General features: G+C 38.9%; 1 protein-coding gene across 1 annotated transcript; it reads left to right on the forward strand.

The window, feature by feature from the left end:
- Positions 1-1,223: 1,223 nt before the first annotated feature.
- LOC6528972 (proteoglycan 4) lies at positions 1,224-2,456 on the forward strand. Its single transcript, XM_002089968.4, has one exon. It carries the CDS (start codon positions 1,336-1,338, stop codon positions 2,407-2,409), a length of 1,074 nt encoding a protein of 357 aa, XP_002090004.1. The 5' UTR covers positions 1,224-1,335; the 3' UTR covers positions 2,410-2,456.
- Positions 2,457-18,118: the final 15,662 nt, after the last annotated feature.

Genomic DNA, 18,118 nt, shown 5'->3' on the forward strand with positions numbered 1-18,118 from the left:
GCCTCTCGATCCCGCTGTTTTTTCCCGATTCCCCGCCATAACTCCACCCTCAACGTAATCTTCCTCGGGCTCCTGCTCCTGCTGAGCTGCAGTGTCGGTCGAGATGAGGCGCCATGCAATATGAAACCATAGGAAAGAGCTCCCTTTCTGGTCGCCCGGCAGACTTCACAAGTGTTTCCCTGGATTTTATGAACCAGTTTCGAACTTGGGGGGGAGTTTTCTCCTTCCCCCTGGATGTGTAATGAAATTAAAGGCGTAATGCAATACAGCTGGCAAACTTTTTGCAGCGGTTATTTCCTTGGGTTCTTGTTACTGTTTGCTCTTTTGCCCGCCAGTAGCCGTCGTCGCTTCTCCAGACAGGCATTAAATTTAATTAATATCTTCCGTTTTTTAACAGACTGCGGTCTTCAAAAAAATTTGATACCGTTCGCTGTTTTTTCTTGTTTTGTGAGACGCTATTTTTTCAAGCATTTCTCACCCCTGTCTTTGGGAATGTTTGAAAATATAATTGGCAAACCTTGTAAACGTTAGATGACACTTTTTTCCTTAGACGATTTGCGGATATCTGAAATAGAACTTCCGAAAATATGTTGTGCTATTAAAATCTATATTTATATCCTTTTCTAGTAGAGTAATAGGGTATACTAGATTTGTTGAAAAAAATGTAACATGCAGAAGGAAGCGTTTCCGACCATATAAAATATATATATTCCTGATCGAGTCGGTCTGGCCATGCCCGCCTGTCCGTCCGTCTGTCTGTCCGTTAAAGCTAGAAAGTTCAGATGGCAGTTTTGGTCGGCTTATGGGCGTTAGAGTCGTCGTGGCAACATGAATCGACAAACTTGCGCTGCATCTATGTCTCTGGAGTCTGTATGCTTAATCTGAACTTTCTAGCGCAAGTTTGTCGATTCATGTTGCCACGACGACTCTAACGCCCATAAGCCGACCAAAACTGCCATGCCCAGACTTTTGAATGATATTTTTGATATTTTTTCATTTTCTTATTAGTATTGTAAATTTCTATCGATCTGCAGAAAAACTGTTGGCCACGCCCACACTTTTGAAAAATGTTTTGATATTTTTTCATTTTTCTCTTAGTATTGTTAATTTCTATTGATCTGCAGAAAAATTTTTTGCCACGCCCTCGCTTACGCCCACAAACCGCCAAAAACGTTGTTTTGTAATTTCTCTTCGCATTTCTAATCAGTTTAGCCTTGCCTTTTAATTTAGAATCACTTTGACATTACAGCGGAAATTCAGATCTTAATTCAGAATCAGTTGCACGTTGCTGGTAAACCGGTCGTTTCAAGCTAAATAAATTATAACAATTAAAAAATGGGTTCAAAAAACAATGTAACTTCACCAGGAAATTCAGCTGCTAAGGGTGCCGTTCGCAAGATCCCCGAGGAGTCCTCAATATCCACTGACCATCCGGTAGCCACATCTACGCCAACTTATATGACACGCAACCGACAAAGGCTTTTATCGCTCCAGATGGATTCTGAAGCATTCACATCAGGGAATTCGTCATTGGTGAATCGAGTTCCACCAACATTCAGGCATATTCGAGGCCGAAAGGGTATTCATGATCCTAGTACTCCAAATACTCCTAAGCTCCCAAGGACTAGAGCCCGTAATTTACCGAATACTCCAGTGCGTGTTACCCCAAGTAAAAATACCCCTTTTTACACCCCTCGGAATTCTGGTAAGCCAAAGACCCCGGCTCAAAAGAAAACCACAAAGAAAACTCCGGCGAAAACGCCAAAAAAGACGCCAAAATCTTTACAACCGAATTTTTCAACGAAGTTGCAAAACACAGAAAAAAAATCACCATTAAAATCAGCAAATCCATTTAATTCCTCACCAGTATTGAAGCCAAAAACGCCCACATTGGAATCACCGATTGAATCAACCGAGATGTCACCAAAAGAATCAATTGTATTCCCCATTTTACTACCAACAGAAACCCAAAAGATGTCCCCATCGAAATCCCCGAAAGTGTTATCAGTCGAAGCACCTGTTACATTATTAATGAATTCGCCAAAGCAGTCGGTGAAGTCCGCACTTAAGCGAGCTGTGTCAAGTAAAGAAAATTCTCCTAACACCCATTTCTCTAAAGAGGTATCCAATAAGAAGAATTCCGATGCTGAAGATATATCGGAACCAGCTCCAAAACAGGCTCGTCTGCATATCTTGCAAGTCAATTTGGGATCTCCATTCTCGATGACGCGCAGCAAGAAACTTAAGTCAATAGCAGTAGATCTCAATGATAAAAACCTAGAATCATATGAAGCTCCTCCTGTTAATCTAAGCCAAATGAACACAAGTGTGGTAATGAAGTCTCTTGAAACCGCCGAATGTTCTACAATAGAGAAAAAAAAGTTGAACAACAAATGTTTTATTTCGTAAGGCCATCAAAGCTTTACTAAATAAAAGCATGATTTAAAGCGAAAAAATTATTTTTCACTTGGTTGGGGAGGATAATAAGATTTTTATAAGATTGCCAACCAATATTCTGAATTGGTAGGTTCCAGGAGTCTTAAAACTCCCCACAAATCCGGGTGCAGGAGATCGGCCTAGCAACAGCGAAGACGACTGGGAAAAGGGAAAAAGCGGGATCCCCGCGGCCTATAAAGGGACGGCGCGGGCGCAGCTCGGGACATTCAGTCTGTTAAACACTCGTAGGTCATAAGTGCAAGCGCAGTGTACGGGCGCAAGTCGCGCAGTCAGAAAACGGGCGTGCGGCCGAACAGTCTGAGCAGATTCAGAAGGTGTGGACACAGTCAGTCAGAAATAGTACTCGGAGATCTATAAGGTAAGTCAGAGATAGTTCGCGGAGGTCGACAGTGAGACAGTGAAAGTACGCGGAGCGATACGGGGCACATGTGAATGACAAGTGAGTGTCGAAGTTCGAGAGCGCTAATTTAACTCACGGACTATACATCCTGCCCCCATATCATCCTAAGCCCCGTACGAGCCAGGAGGTGCTCCGTTGGCAGAAGCGACGAGTGCCTGGTATACACAGAACTGACGGTGGAGTCAGTGGTCGGCAAAGGTGGTTCGGGGAAGAGCGTCAGCTTGACAGCCGGCACGAATACGCCGTCGAGAGTGACGCGGGACCCGCGGAAGTAGGAGGACGAAGGAGCGACGACGCGCATCCGAAGGTGAGGATCGCAGGATTCCCTTTGGTCAAGCGTGACTAAATAAAGGCCATTCTAATAAGAAACTCTGTCTTCTCTTTGGTCGGGCATTCACACAAATCTTAAATCAGTTCGATACAACACAACCATTGTTTTTGGTTTTCCTAAGTAAAGATTATCAATGGGACGCAGCAGGCCCTAAACAACTTATTCCTTTGCCGAGTTCTAGCACTAGCCTGATTATATAATCTACACTTTTGCAGACAATAAAGTTCTTTCAGCTCACTTTGTAAGCTGGCAAAATGCACAGAAATGGCATTATCACGTTGCACACAGCTAATTTGCAAGCAACGGGCGAGGAGGTGGAATATAGTCATAGACGAGAACGGGAACGGGGTACAAAAAGATCGGCCAAAGGGAAAACAAAACTGAATTATATTTGCACAATAAACTTGGCAGCCGCCGTCTCTCTATATTATTATTCTGCCAGTTGTTTGTTTGTAGCTGTGTGTTCTGTGTGGGCAATAGTAATAAGATGCAAGCACACCAAGCATTCCTTTTACACAATTTTCAGTTCCCACCAGCCAAATGACACTATGGAAAATAAATCCCTGGTCAAATTAAAATATATTATAAATTAAAACATTTCTTGAAAAAGAATTATATGTTGTTGGTGCATGTGGTTGATAGAAAAACGTGTTTAAATAATTTAATTCAATATAGATTGATATTTCCAAATGAATAAATCCTTGTGCCTATAATTTATCGCTGCAAAAAAACACAAATTTTCCTCAGTGAGCAATGAAAATGCGGTAAAAAAGGCGCAAGAACTGCGGTTCAATGGGAGAAACACTTTGGGTTGGGATGGTTGGGTGCATGTAAAGAAATTTGCATGGATTTTGAACGTAATAAGCGAAATGTGACTGCAAAATCCAATTTGTAATGAGAAAAGTAGTGCGAATTGTCTGTGCATCTGTGTGCGCGGTAGCTACAAAAATATTGCAGCATATTTCTAGGCGTATTTATGGGTTGCGCTTAGTTTGCCGTCACATAGCATGATGGTTGTCGTGGACTAAGCGGGCGAGGGGGCAAGAGGGCGATGGGGATAGGAGGCGTGACAGGGGCTGGGGACTGAGCGCGTGCTAAAATTATGCAATACAATTATGCGAACAGGCCTGCAACTCGGCGCTTGCATGTGTGCAGCACTGTATGTGTGTGCTCTGCTCCTCAAAACGTGACTTGTTTTTGGTAGGCTTACGCTGGGGATCCCCCAATTTGTTTGCGGCTGCTCCGTGGTGTTTTTCCTCATTTTATGCTGGCCCTGCAACTACAAAGGGATTTGTTTTGAGAGCAGTGGATAAGTTTGTGGACCAAAGTGCACAGCTGCACACTGGGAAAACAAAGTTTACAAACTATCCCATAGTATTCAAAGGTTTAAGTTATAGTTTCATAGTTTATGGAATACAACCTATTATAATTATGTATTAAGTTTTTATTAGTATAATTCACATGATGAAATGAAACTAAAAGTTATATGAACATCTACATTTCAACTGAAAATACTGGTTCTCGACACGAATAAGTGGATATGAATTTGCTTTGATTCTGTTCATTGTGCACAGCCATTTACATTTAGTCTCTCCATTTAAAAATAATTTCCTGCACGCGCTTGAAAGTATGCTATAATTCACACGTAACACAAACAACTGGCCAGGACCTGCGGTGGCCGAAAAGGAACGGGAAAAGGCCTTCCTGTTTACAATTCATAAGCAATTTCGGACTGGCGACAAGGCGAGTGGAGGTTCCCATGTTGGGAAATCAACCTCGGCACCACACGATTTTTAATTATTTTGTTGCATTTTCATTTCATTTCAGTTCTGTGCTTTGTTTTGCTTACCCGAATAAACAAGGTCCAATGGTCGCCTGTTTTTCATGGGGAAAAAGAATACGGGCTTCTCGAGGATGGCATTGCGCGTTCCTTGACCGTGTATTCTCTTTTGTATAATTACAAAACGTGATTTTCTTTTTGTTTAGTTCTATTTTTTTTGGTAGACAACATTTCACGGTTTATGTTAATTTTTTGTCCTTGTTTCTTAGCTTAAATTATTGTGAGCTCCTCAAATGGCCAGTTTTGGTTGTATATTTGTTTTTTCAGAGGACAGCGTATTTTCGCAGCTGGTATGCTTCAGAGGTGTCATAAAATAAAAATTCATAAATATTTACTGCACGTTTTATTAGTTTCTACTACCTTGGCGACGTTGGCCTATCACTGAGGTAACTGAAGCATATTTTAATACTTTACCACTAATATTTTTTTAAATTTTAAAATACATACTGCACTGTTAATAAATGAAAAAGAAAATGTAGAAAGCCAAAAATCAAACAATTTGGATCAAAATCAAGTTTAAATATCGAATATTTTAACATTTTGCAGTATTCTACTGCAGTGTTTTATTTATTTACCTTCGAACAGTAATGCCATTGTCAATAATTAATTTGAAGTAAGTATATAATGCAACCCAACTAGTAAATTCCGTAATTTAATTTGACAGAAATTTAGATGGAATGTCTACCAATCTAAGCTCGATGTTCTCGTATTCATGTGTTGACTTCGCTTTGGTCATTGATGTCAAATTAAATCAATCATACGCGCTGTGTACCCAAGAAAGACATCATTTAACATAAACGGAGCTTCGATCGATACACAGAAGGTGAAATTCAGACCCATTGAACCGAAAATGCGACGTCAAGCAATTTCATGCCAGCGAAAATCTTTCAAAGTTAATTTTCAACACACGAAAACACAGAGGAGTCAAGACAGCTACTCAGGTACGAGAAAATTGTACGACTTCAAAGCGTCAATAAGCAGACAAATATAGACGAATAGCGTGGGATGGGGAAGGGGGAGATATGTTGGCCAGCTAAACCAGGTGGGCGCGTCCAATGGAAATGGCCCGGCTGTCTGGCAAACAAGCAGACTGATAACGGAAGCTGGCAATGCACGTGTTTACCTCTCGATATTTGCCGGCTGCCATGGAAAAGGATGTCCCCGCCACCTCAACATCTGACGCCCACCCACCCACTCTCAGTCTGTCTCTGTCTGTTAGTCCTGTCGCAGGACGATAATGACGATAACCGGGGAAGGGAGTTGAAGCTGGTGGAATCGGGGAAAGGGGCAAGCAACACCGCCTCTGGCCGCTGCTGATGTCACACATTCATGGTCATTTTGCTGAGTCAATCGTTTGAAAAATTTATGTTGCCTTCAAAAGCAAAATTTGCCATCACCGTCGTTTGATTCTCGGCATTGGAGGCAATCACAGTGGTGAGACATTGCTAAAATGATCTGTTAATTTTTGGAATCTTCCGAATAGTGCCTAATAAGTACTTAAAGCCTTATTGTATGTTTTATGTTATTATATCCCTATATAGTAAAACAATTTCAAAAGCTTTTTTGTAATTTTATTACTTTATATCCCTAATATCCTATCTAATAGAATATTTTTTAAATATAGGCCTAATTTATTTGCCAAGTTTGTAGATATACTTTGATATACCTAAACAAGATAATTAAGGGTAACTTAGTTAAGATAACTGATGAAAAGTAAACATATACGATAAATATTGGGTCAGAAGTAATCCTTATAAATTATACCACTGTGCGACTCCGAGTCAGAGGGAGAGAGGTATATAGCCGGAAAAGGGAAGGAGATAGTCAATAGATGCGGTTCATTTAACTTGACTGAATGTGCATCGCCTGCTAACCTGCCTCCGTTCGCATTGTCTCCTTGGCAGTGTGGTCGGATCGGGTTTCAGCCTTTTCGACCATGGCCTCAAACTCAATTCGTGTTTATGAAGTGCCGATGTGTGTCTGATTTAATTGGAATTTGATGCACTTTTCAATGTATGCCGTCTAAGTCAGCAAAAGTGTTTCACTACACATCAGTCATGTTTAACCACTTAATTATGACACTTTGGGGAAAACATTTGTTTTAAGATGACTTAGAGAAGGGATGCGAATATTTTTACCTGCAATTGCTGATTAGCTGGTCATGTGAGTATATTAGTATTTACAATGGCGTGTTTTAACCAAATATTGTTTTAAACAAATATGGCACCAGGAGAATGTAAACCTAAAGTTCAGTTTGACGCGATATTTAGTTGTTGAAGTAGGACTATTCTCTGCAGTCACTTAATTAAAAAGAAATATCATTTTCAAACAAAATATATTTTTTAACGCCCTTAATTTTTAAGTCCGCAGCACTTTCATCCCACTTCCATGTGCTCTTATTTTAATACGCTTAAAGCTGGTCTCGGAAAAGAAAAATATTTAAAAGTGGGCAACCAAGTGTCTGCGACAGCTAAGGGCGAAGAATAACATAAAAGTTGCCCACAAAACAACAGACCCAACTATCCCCAACCCGTCGTGGAACTCACCCTCTTATATGGTTACAAAAAATTTACCGAGAGATGGAGAGGGAAATGGGGGAAACGACGAGTAAAACTTAACAAGTTCACTTAGAAGAAATTAAGTTTTCAGCATTTATGTTAGGAAAACTGTAAAGAAAAACTTTCTTAATGAAGCGACGACAATGTGGTGAGCAATGAAGAAATGTGGGCAAAAAATCGCACTACTGAAGCCCAAGAAGCGCACAACTTTGCAATGAAGGCATACTAAATGAGGTACCCCAGTGAGTCAAGAAAATGGCTAAAAAAGTTTCAAACTCATAACAATTTTATATTGGGTGAATTGTAAAATAATTTCATTTCATTTTAAATTCAATGTTAATTTATTTGTTGAACAATATTAATGTATTACTTTTGCCAACACATAAAAAGCAAAAAAAAAATATATATAATATATATTTAAATCTTAGATATCGCTTTAGTCGATTTCCCAACTATTTCAATGTACGCCGCTTAAAAATAATAATGTAGCTAAATAAATTCCCTTCGTTAAAAAAGAGCGACTAAGTTTTATACCAACTACTGTGAAAAAAAATCAAATATATATAAAATAAATCAGAACTGAGCAAACATTAGATTATAGGAAATCAAGTTGTACTTTATTGTTATAAAAGTTGTATTTATTATTATTATTATTATTTTTATACCTGTCTAAAGATGTGTTTAGACATGATAAGTAGACAAACTATAAATATGTTCTATTTATGGGCTGCAATAAACATGGCATGGGACAACATAAGTGGCAACTACAGATAAGTACGATTGCAGGGGTCTATTGCCGAAGTGGTAAGAGGTATGATCACGCGGGAGGTGATTAGCGCGGTCATAGGTCACAAATATAGATTTAAGATAAACCTCAGCTGCATTGACCAACGCAGACTGCAGCGTCTTACAAGCGCTGCATTATATAATTAGATGATAAGAACCTATGTAAGAATGAATAAAAGGCGATGCCCTCGCAGTAGCGAGTTAGTTAGATTCAAACACCCGAATTGAACTCATTAAGTGTACGAATTAGTTTATAGTGTGTACAATACCCGTTACTCGTAGAGTAAAAGGGTATACTAGATTCGTTGAAAAGTATGTAACAGGCAGAAGGAAGCGTTTCCGACCATATAAAGTATATATATTCTTGATCAGGATCAGTAGCCGAGTCGATCTGGCCATGTCCGTCTGTCCGTCCGTCTGTCCGTCTGTCCGTCTGTCCGTCCGTATGAACGTCGAGATCTCAGGAACTACAAAAGCTAGAAAGTTGAGATTAAGTATACAGACTCCAGGGACATAGACGCAGCGCAAGTTTGTCGATTCAGGTTGCCACGCCCACTCTAACGCCCACAAACCGCCAAAAACTGCCACGCCCACATTTTTGAAAAATGTTTTAATATTTTTTCATTTTTGCATTGGTCTTGTAAATTTCTATCGATTTGCAAAAAAACTTTTTGCCACGCCCACTCTAACGCCCACAAACCGCCCAAAGCTGCCACGCCCACACGTTTGAAAAATGTTTTGATATTTTTTCATTTTTGTATTAGTCTTGTAAATTTCTATCTATTTGCCAAAAAACTTTTGGCCACGCCCACTCTAACGCCCACAAACCGCCAAAAACTGTCCTTCGCACTTACACTAGCTGAGTAACGGGTATCAGATAGTCGGGGAACTCGACTATAGCGTTCTCTCTTGTTTTTATTTATTATTATACAAGTTATTATACTTTTCACATTCTTCACGGATGCTATTATAACTATTATACATCGAACAGTCGATATAGTTGAGTCCAACGCAGGCTTTTATTTCGTGGCTATATTAAAAGCACGGTCTATTCAGGCTAAAAGCACCTTCCTCCAGACAACGGAGCAGCGCCAAAATGAGGAAGTAGTTCATGATGATTATTTATTTGCTGCGAAGTTTGTAAGACCAACTGAACCAATCGGAAATTAAGCCTGCTTTTTTTGGTCATCACATGAACGCCTATCAATTACGTCGAATTTAGCTGCACTTATAAAATAGTAGCCTTGACGAAAATGCCTTGCATTTTATTATATTTATTTTATAAAAGAAATAATTTGACGATAATTATTATACAAGTCTATTATTAAACATTTTACAGTCGTTACGGCTTTTATAATAACTATGATACTTCGAACAGTCGATTTTGTTTAGTCCAACGCAGGCTTTTAATTCGTGGCTATATTCCTACACTGGCAGAAATACCATGCGCGGTCTATTCAAGCTAAAAGCACCTTCCAAAAGACAACAGAGCAGCGCCAAAATGACGAAGTAGTTCATGTTGATTATTTATTTGCTGCGAAGTTTGTAAGACACGACTGAACCAATCGGAAATTGAGCCTGCTTTTTACAGTCATCACATGAACGCCTATCAAGTACGTTGCATTTAGCTGCCCTTAATAAAAAGTAGACTTGACGATTCTGCGGAAACAACGGTTTCTAAGAATCTTGTTATCTTTAATACGGGAATATTATATTGCATTTCTGAGAAAAAAGGCAAGAGACAAATAAAACAAGTAAATCTGAAAGTGAATCGTTATGAATGTTCTTATGGAAATATATGTATGTATGTCCAAGTCTTATATACTTAAAAAGATAAAATATGTCTAAATAAATTCTTCTGTGTTCTGTTTATTTATGATATATTTGTATACCTCTTCAGATAGCTGCCATATGAATAACATAAAAATATTGAAAAAAAATTTCATTTTCATTTCGATTAGCACTAGCCTATTTTAATATACATAGAAAAGGGGTACTATTTTTATGAAGCTAGCTTCATTTCTTGTTGCTAAATACTTCTTAACTAATCTAGTATACCACTAATGCTCTACGAGTAACAGTTGAAGTTACACTAAAATATCACGTGAATCGAGTTTTTGAATCTTTCTTTTTAGCGCTAACAAAAATAACTTTCCCTCTGTACACGTTTAATGTTTATTAATTATTTGCCAAGTGCTTTTAAATGGCGACCCATCAATCCATAGCAGACCCAAAATTAACCTAATTTTTTACCCACTCAATGTTTGGGGAGTGCGAGAAACAGGTCTGAGTTAAAAGGTTAGCCCATCGCCTTGTTTTCAAACGCTTGGCAATTTTTTACTAACACATACCGACCAACCTGCGGTCCTAGACCCCCGAGTGTATTTGTGAGAGAATCAGCCACAGTTGGAAAACTTCTCCAGTCGCTCCTTTTTACCTTTGCAAAGCTGTTGTGGATGCTTTTCCACTGCCTTCTTTTCCTGGGTAGAATTCACTCGCTTGAAGATAAATTATATAAGCATTTCCCAAAGGTTAACGTGATAAATTTCCGGCAGCGTAAGCAAAATATCCCACAGAAAAGAAGAAACCCAAAGTCTGGCTTCGATCTTGCGGCCGCCTCGCAGAAAAGGCACATACGAGCGTATGTATGTGTGCGAGTGTGTCAAATAAATTGTTTATGTGTCTGTGGGGAAGCGATTAGTGTTAATGGGTTCCACCCCTCAGCCCCCCAGCAGCTTTCTTTAAAAATGTGTGATTTTTGGCTTTATTCCTTTTTGTGCGGTATTCGATTCAAGTTTTCTTTTCAAACACTTCGGCTGTGCGCGTATAAGCAATCGATAAGTGCACGCAGACGGTTACAAAAGGGCGATGGTGGGGGTGGGGTGGAGTAGTAGTTGGACAGTTAGATAGACAGTCATATGGGAACCAGTCGTACATCGGGATATATATTTTCAATTTCTTTTTCAGCAGAACGCACATAAAGTTTGCCCACCATTGCAGCTGTCTGCTGTGCTGAGATTGCAGCCGGGGCACGGATTGCCAGGACAACAGGCAGGACATTCCCAAAAGTGCCCTAGCCATTGTCATTGCATCGACTTTTGCTGCTGGAGTTTCATGTTTAAATGTCAATTTCTCAACGAGCCAAAGTGACCAACGAGCCACCGACATCCAGTTGTTGTTGCCGCTACTGCTTTTACTCCTGCTCCAGATCCTTTTGCCGGTCAAGTCCGTTGTCGCCTGTCCTTGCGCATTTCGCAGGCCCATTCTATGGCATATATTTTTTAACGCCAGTACGTCGGTATGGTAGGAGTTATTTTTTCAATTACTTCACTGTTGATACGGGGAGACGTGGAGACTGAATAAAGAAACTGGCATTGTGGTCAGATTGCCCTTTCCATTGTTTACTCGACTAGATTAGAAGTCCTAGGTGTTGTGATTTGTTGGGCTTAGGTTTTAGTTGGACAAATATTTAAGACTTTGAGAAGTGCAAATTGTGCCAAAATAGCATTACTGATGTCAACCGCTATATTTTATTGAACCTCCTCGAAAGAGTTGTAATAATTATACCCGTTACTCGTAGAGTAAAAGGGTATACTATATTCGTTGAAAAGTATGTAACAGGCAAAAGGAAACGTTTCCGACCATATAAAGTATATACATATATTCTTCATCAGGATCAATAGTCGAGTCGATCTAGCCATGTCCGTCTGTCCGTCCGTCTGTCTGTCCGTCCGTCTGTCTGTCCGTCTGTCTGTCCGTCCGTATGAACGCTGAGATCTCAGGAACTACAAAAGCTAGAAAGTTGAGATTAAACATACAGACTCCAGCGCAAGTTTGTCGATTTATGTTGCCACGCCCAATCTAACGCCCAAAAACCGCAAAAAACTGCCACGCCCACACTTTTGAAAATTAATTTGATATTTTTTCATTTTTGTATTGGTCTTGTAAATTTCTATCGATTTGCCAAAAAACTTTTTGCCACACCCACTCTAACGCCCACAAACTGTCAGTGGTGAAGACTCTCCTTCGCACTTCCACTAGCTGAGTAACGGGTATCAGATAGTCGGGGAACTCGACTAAAGCGTTCTCTCTTGTTTTATTTTAAATTTTACATATTAACATACACATGCAAGTTATCAGTTCATAATTAGCTATCTAAAAGTCAGTGATAAAGCGAATTCATATAAAGAGTTCTTTTTAGTATTTAGATCACGTGGCTCTCTGCTATCCATAAACATCAAGCAATACTGGAGCTAAACAACTCAATAAATCAACAGTCGAATGAAGAGCCTTTCCTGTCCCCAAAAACCAAAAACAGAAAAAAATTGTAAACGAAACACACAAATGTCAATCCTTTCTGCCTGCCGACTAAAGTGGGCGGTGGTAGACGGGATGAGGCATGGCAATTAGTCCTGGCACTGAATACTCCCATAGTGGGCGGGGTGAAAGGCTTAGTGCTACTAATTTTCAATTTGCATGACACCCAACCTACAACTGCCATCGATAGGCGGTTGATGGTGATCCCCACGACGACGATTACATTGGACAGCGAAATATAAATAAGTTTGGCAATTTAATTGAAATGGGTTGACAGGGCCGGGGGCCAAAAGCTCACGGAAACGAGTATTTTGCATGAATTAAATGGCCGTCGAAAATCTTTATTTATAACAGCTGCGAGCTGCGAACTTTGCTCCCCACCAACTACACCTCCTATCCACTACCGACCAAGATCCCCAGCTCTCTGTCTGCTGGCATCAGAAATATTAAATGAAACGGAGCAAATCCCATTGTCACCCGGTTTGGGCATTCGAAATTGGCAAATAATTGACAAGCTATTTGGGGCGTGTTGATTGGCAAAAACTAATGCCAGCAGGACGCTTCACTGGGTGACACAGGCGGCGGGAAATCGATATACTCGTACATTTGACTGATGGACATCGCTTACAAGGCCAGCCGAAGAAAAAACACTGTACGAAATCACACCATTCTCACTTCAGTTGTCGTCCAGCTGCTTATGGCTAAGTTTACACCTAAGTCTACACCTAGAGGTTTAATAGAATGATAATTAAATCATTTCTTAATAAATGAAATTAAAACCAAGCAAAAAAATTATTTATTTGATAGACGTACTGAAAACAGAAATTTACATCAAACTGAAACTTCGGCATAAGATATGCATTGATATTTTAAAACAGTAAATATAATTATTATTTTTATTAAAAAATGTAAGAGCACAATGTGCGTTAAAATATTCAAAGGCGCAATTGAACGACATGCAATTTCTCAATCGTATCTAATGGCCCAGAAAGTCGACATAAAATCTATTTTAAATATATTTATTGTATTATTATTAATTATTATTATTTATTTTTAATACGTATATAATAATATACAAACATAACAAATTTATTTTACATGGTTCCAAAAACAATATTCCCGATCCGACTTGTACTTAACAAAGAAGAAAACGTGACAACACCGGATGAAACAAAGTGACATTAAGCCATTTCAACGCTAAGGGGATTTGCCCTTTTCTTCTTTTTCCAGTTTCTTTGCTGGCTGATAGCTTTTTTGGCCAGATGTGCGTATGTGCGTTCGATACATGAGTATATATTCATATTAAACACATATTCGCATATAAGGAGATCCCTGCACCTCCTGTAGATCAATCGAGGCAATCCGTCGGACACCACATGAAACACAGTCCATTGATGCTTTTCGTCTTGTTAAAATAATTGACAGGTGGCCGTGGTTTTGGGGCAATCCCTAAGAGAGCCCATAGCGGGGCATTAGTTCCATTTATGACAAGGCCGGACAAATTGCGGGCACTGAAATTGATTGGCCAGCTTTCCGTGAATAGGTAGGTTAAATGCTGTCTCTGTCGCAGGATGACCTTAATCATTGTTGAATACTGCAAATATGGCAATGTTAAATGCTAAGTCTAAGCAAAATCACTTTCGTTACATAGATACGAAAACAGATCTCTTAACTTTTATATCTTTAATTAAAATTAAATAATCGGAGATGCATACATATAAGCGAATAAATACGTGTAAATAAAAAAAATATTTATCTAAATGGTTCGACCAATCTAACGAAGTAAAGTTTTCAGGACAGCGACATTAATTCTTAGACTAGAACGAACTCACCACAGCATCGAAATCAAATGTTTTCATTGAATTTCATTCGAGACGTGGTCATGCAATTTTAATTAGTTCGCTAGCTATAAATTATTCAGAGCCACGTCGTTCGAGGGTCAAAATAATGGATTTTCTCTCTGCCTTTTGATTTTCTTCCCTTCTATTTCCATTGTTATCTTGGTACATAGATTGTTCAGAAAATGAAATCGAACCAAGTTAAGTAGCTAAGCTTTTTCGTTTCTATAGTATTGAGTTTTCTTTATATGAACGGATAAACGCATTATTTTCAGTTTAATTAATTATTAATATGTCAAGATACAGAACTCCATATCGGTAGAATAAATACAAAAGGATATTGTTTTTACTAAAGTCGACTTGTCTGCTGGTCACTGGAGCCATATCTGCAATAACTACATTTTTGACATGAAATATAGTTAAAAGTAAATCAAAAACAAGAGAGAATGCTATAGTCGAGTTCCCCGACTATCTGATACCCGTTACTCAGCTAGTGGAAGGGAGAAGAGTCTTAAACACAGTTTTTGGCGGTTTGTAGGGGTTATAGGGGGCGTGGCAGAAAGTTTTTTGGCAAATCGATAGAAATTTACATGACTAATACAAAAACAAGAGAGAACGCTATAGTCGAGTTCCCCGACTATCTGATACCCGTTACTCAGCTAGTGTAAGTGCGAAGGACAGTTTTTGGCGGTTTGTGGGCGTTAGAGTGGGCGTGGCCAAAAGTTTTTTGGCAAATAGATAGAAATTTACAAGACTAATACAAAAATGAAAAAATATCGAAACATTTTCCAAAGGTGTGGGCGTGGCAGCTTTGGGCGGTTTGTGGGCGTTAGAGTGGGCGTGGCCAAAAGTTTTTTGGCAAATAGATAGAAATTTACAAGACTAATACAAATATGAAAAAATATCAAAACATTTTTCAAAAGTGTGGGCGTGGCAGCTTTGGGCGGTTTGTGGGCGTTAGAGGGGGCGTGGCAAAAAGTTTTTTTGCAAATCGATAGAAATTTACAAGACCAATACAAAAATGAAAAAATATCAAAACATTTTTCAAAAGTGTGGGCGTGGCAATTTTGGGCGGTTTGTGGGCGTTAGAGTGGGCGTGGCAACCTGAATCGACAAACTTGCGCTGCTTCTATGTCTTGGGAGTCTGTATGCTTAATCTCACCTTTCTAGCTTTTGTAGTTCCTGAGATCTCGACGTTCATACGGACGGACAGACGGACGGACAGACGGACGGACAGACGGACGGACAGACGGACATGGCCAGATCGACTCGGCTACTGATCCTGATCAAGAATATATATACTTTATATGGTCGGAAACGCTTCCTTCTGCCTGTTACATACTTTTCAACGAATCTAGTATACCCTTTTACTCTACGAGTAACGGGTATAATAATTTGTCCTCCAAATTCAACCTGAGAAATCACAGCCGCAGACAGAAGGGGAGAACGATTGATTTGACTTGCCCAATGCGGAATTGTTTTGTGTGTACCTGTTGTGTGCAATTGCAGACACTGTTAATAACTCCAGGCTAGAGCCAAGAAATAAATAATACCCAAATTTCCCGGACAGCTTCCCAATTGCTATGAGCGATATGACCACACTGAATATAAAGAACTTCCGAATATATTAGAATTTTGTCAGATTTTATGCATAATGCGATACACTATATTTGGAAACATAAAACAAACCGACAAACTTAAAGGTCAAACAAAAACATAATTCACTTAACTAATTAGCATTACATAAGAAATCATTTGTATATTTAATATTTTTATACGAGTGCAGTAATTATTATTTCTTCATCTTGACAACCTAAATTACGATACAAATTATTTATATTTTTTGTTGAAGTGTATCTGCGTTTCACCAGCATGTGTGTAACTGGGCGTGTTTTATGCTTTTGCGCCCTGCGCCAACTTAAATGCTAACTTATGTTTAGATTTTACCCAATCCAGAAGAACGGAAAAAAGATGCAGGAAGTGGAAGTGCAGGGAAAAGGGCCAAACCAACTAAGCCGGTTGCCACATTGTTTGCCCGGTTGTATTTTGGGCTTTTTTGGCAACTGCAACTGCAACAACATCAGGAGCAACATCACTTGCAGTTGCTGGAGCAGCAGCAGTCAAATTGCAAAAGTTTCTTGCTTTAAGCATAAAATATTTATGTCTGCATTTAGTTTAGTTTTTGGCTGGGTTTTTAGTTACTTTTCCAGTTTGAGGAAGATTTCTTTATTGCAAGTTTGTCTGCCTGCAGTTTTATTAAAACGATTTCTGGCGGGTCAAAAACTAGAGCCCCAGGCGGCGGTAGCCATAGCCTAAAATGTTTAATAAAGCCTTATTCTTAAGAAAATAGTTTGAAATCTAACGGTGGTGATGCCCTAATTGAAATTTCAATCAGTGTTAATTAAAGTGAATAGAAAATATGTAAACCAAATATCTCTGCAAACAAAGCGAGATGCATCCACTGCGAAAACCAATTGAATGTAGCAATAAAGTATTTGCTATTTTATTGGATATGTGCTTTAATTCGTAAGCGTCTACATTCAGTGTACGTTCAGGAAGTAATATGAATAACTATTCTTAAATGAAATATTACATCTAGGTGCAAGACCAAAGCACCTTTTCTTTTTCCTCAGTCCAAGTTATTTTCTTTCAAGAACGACATAACAAATGAATCCAATGCGGTCAATTTATTAACATATAATAGTGTATGTTCGAATGTCAAATACACATTGATTTTAATTGATGTTCTTATTTAACCACTGAGTTTAGAAGGCATTTGCCTTTTTGGATTATGGATCCAAAACACGAAAGCTAACACTAAACATGCATCCATCTAGAACTTGTTTAAAATATTCGCAGGTATTAAATTGATATTTAAATCGGGTTATTTATCTAAGTGCGAAATAATTATTCAGCTCGGAGTTTAGTAAGTTTCGGAGTAAGTTTCTATTATTAAAAGTTAAGTAAAAGTTTGTTAAATTGAGCCGTTTCTTTACAACAGTACTCGATTTGCTGTACGTAGTACGTGTGTATATTACCACCACTCTGGCACTTCCTTTAGCTGTATATCTAATAGTAGGTAATTAAGTAACAAAGTAAGTTAAGTAATCAAAGTAACAAAAAGATGTACATACAAACAGCAGAAAGACTGCTTAAATGACTGCACGAGGTCTCCATCCAGAGCGCTTCCTCCTGCTACTTCTTACTTTTCAACACGTCTAGTATACCCTTTCACTCAACGAGTAATGGGTATACAACTGGACAGCCGAAGCTATTAATCTACTTCCCACAATATCTTGCATTACTCAGATCCTTGTGGTTATTTCGCTCCATGCCGTTTGTCAAATCTATATTTTCCGTTTCCTATTGTTCTACGTTGTGGTGCTCGAGCACCTCTAACGTAAACAAATGATTCTGTTTACACACTCATTTCTCAACATGTTACCTATTTAAACTTTTGTGGACAGGAAAATTTAATTAAAACCAAAACACAGCTGCTCCCCAAGTAAGCCAGAACCCCAGTAAAATCAACAAAAGTGTTATATAAAGACTTGACGGGAAGGAAAGGAAAGTACGGGAAGGCCCAGACAC

This window comes from Drosophila yakuba, chromosome 2L (genome assembly GCF_016746365.2).
Source record: "Drosophila yakuba strain Tai18E2 chromosome 2L, Prin_Dyak_Tai18E2_2.1, whole genome shotgun sequence".
Taxonomy (NCBI): Eukaryota; Metazoa; Arthropoda; class Insecta; order Diptera; family Drosophilidae; genus Drosophila; species Drosophila yakuba.

Bases quoted from the DNA above. Each gene is read 5' to 3' on its own strand.
- LOC6528972 (XM_002089968.4), top strand. From the start codon at position 1,336: ATGGGTTCAAAAAACAATGTAACTTCACCAGGAAATTCAGCTGCTAAG.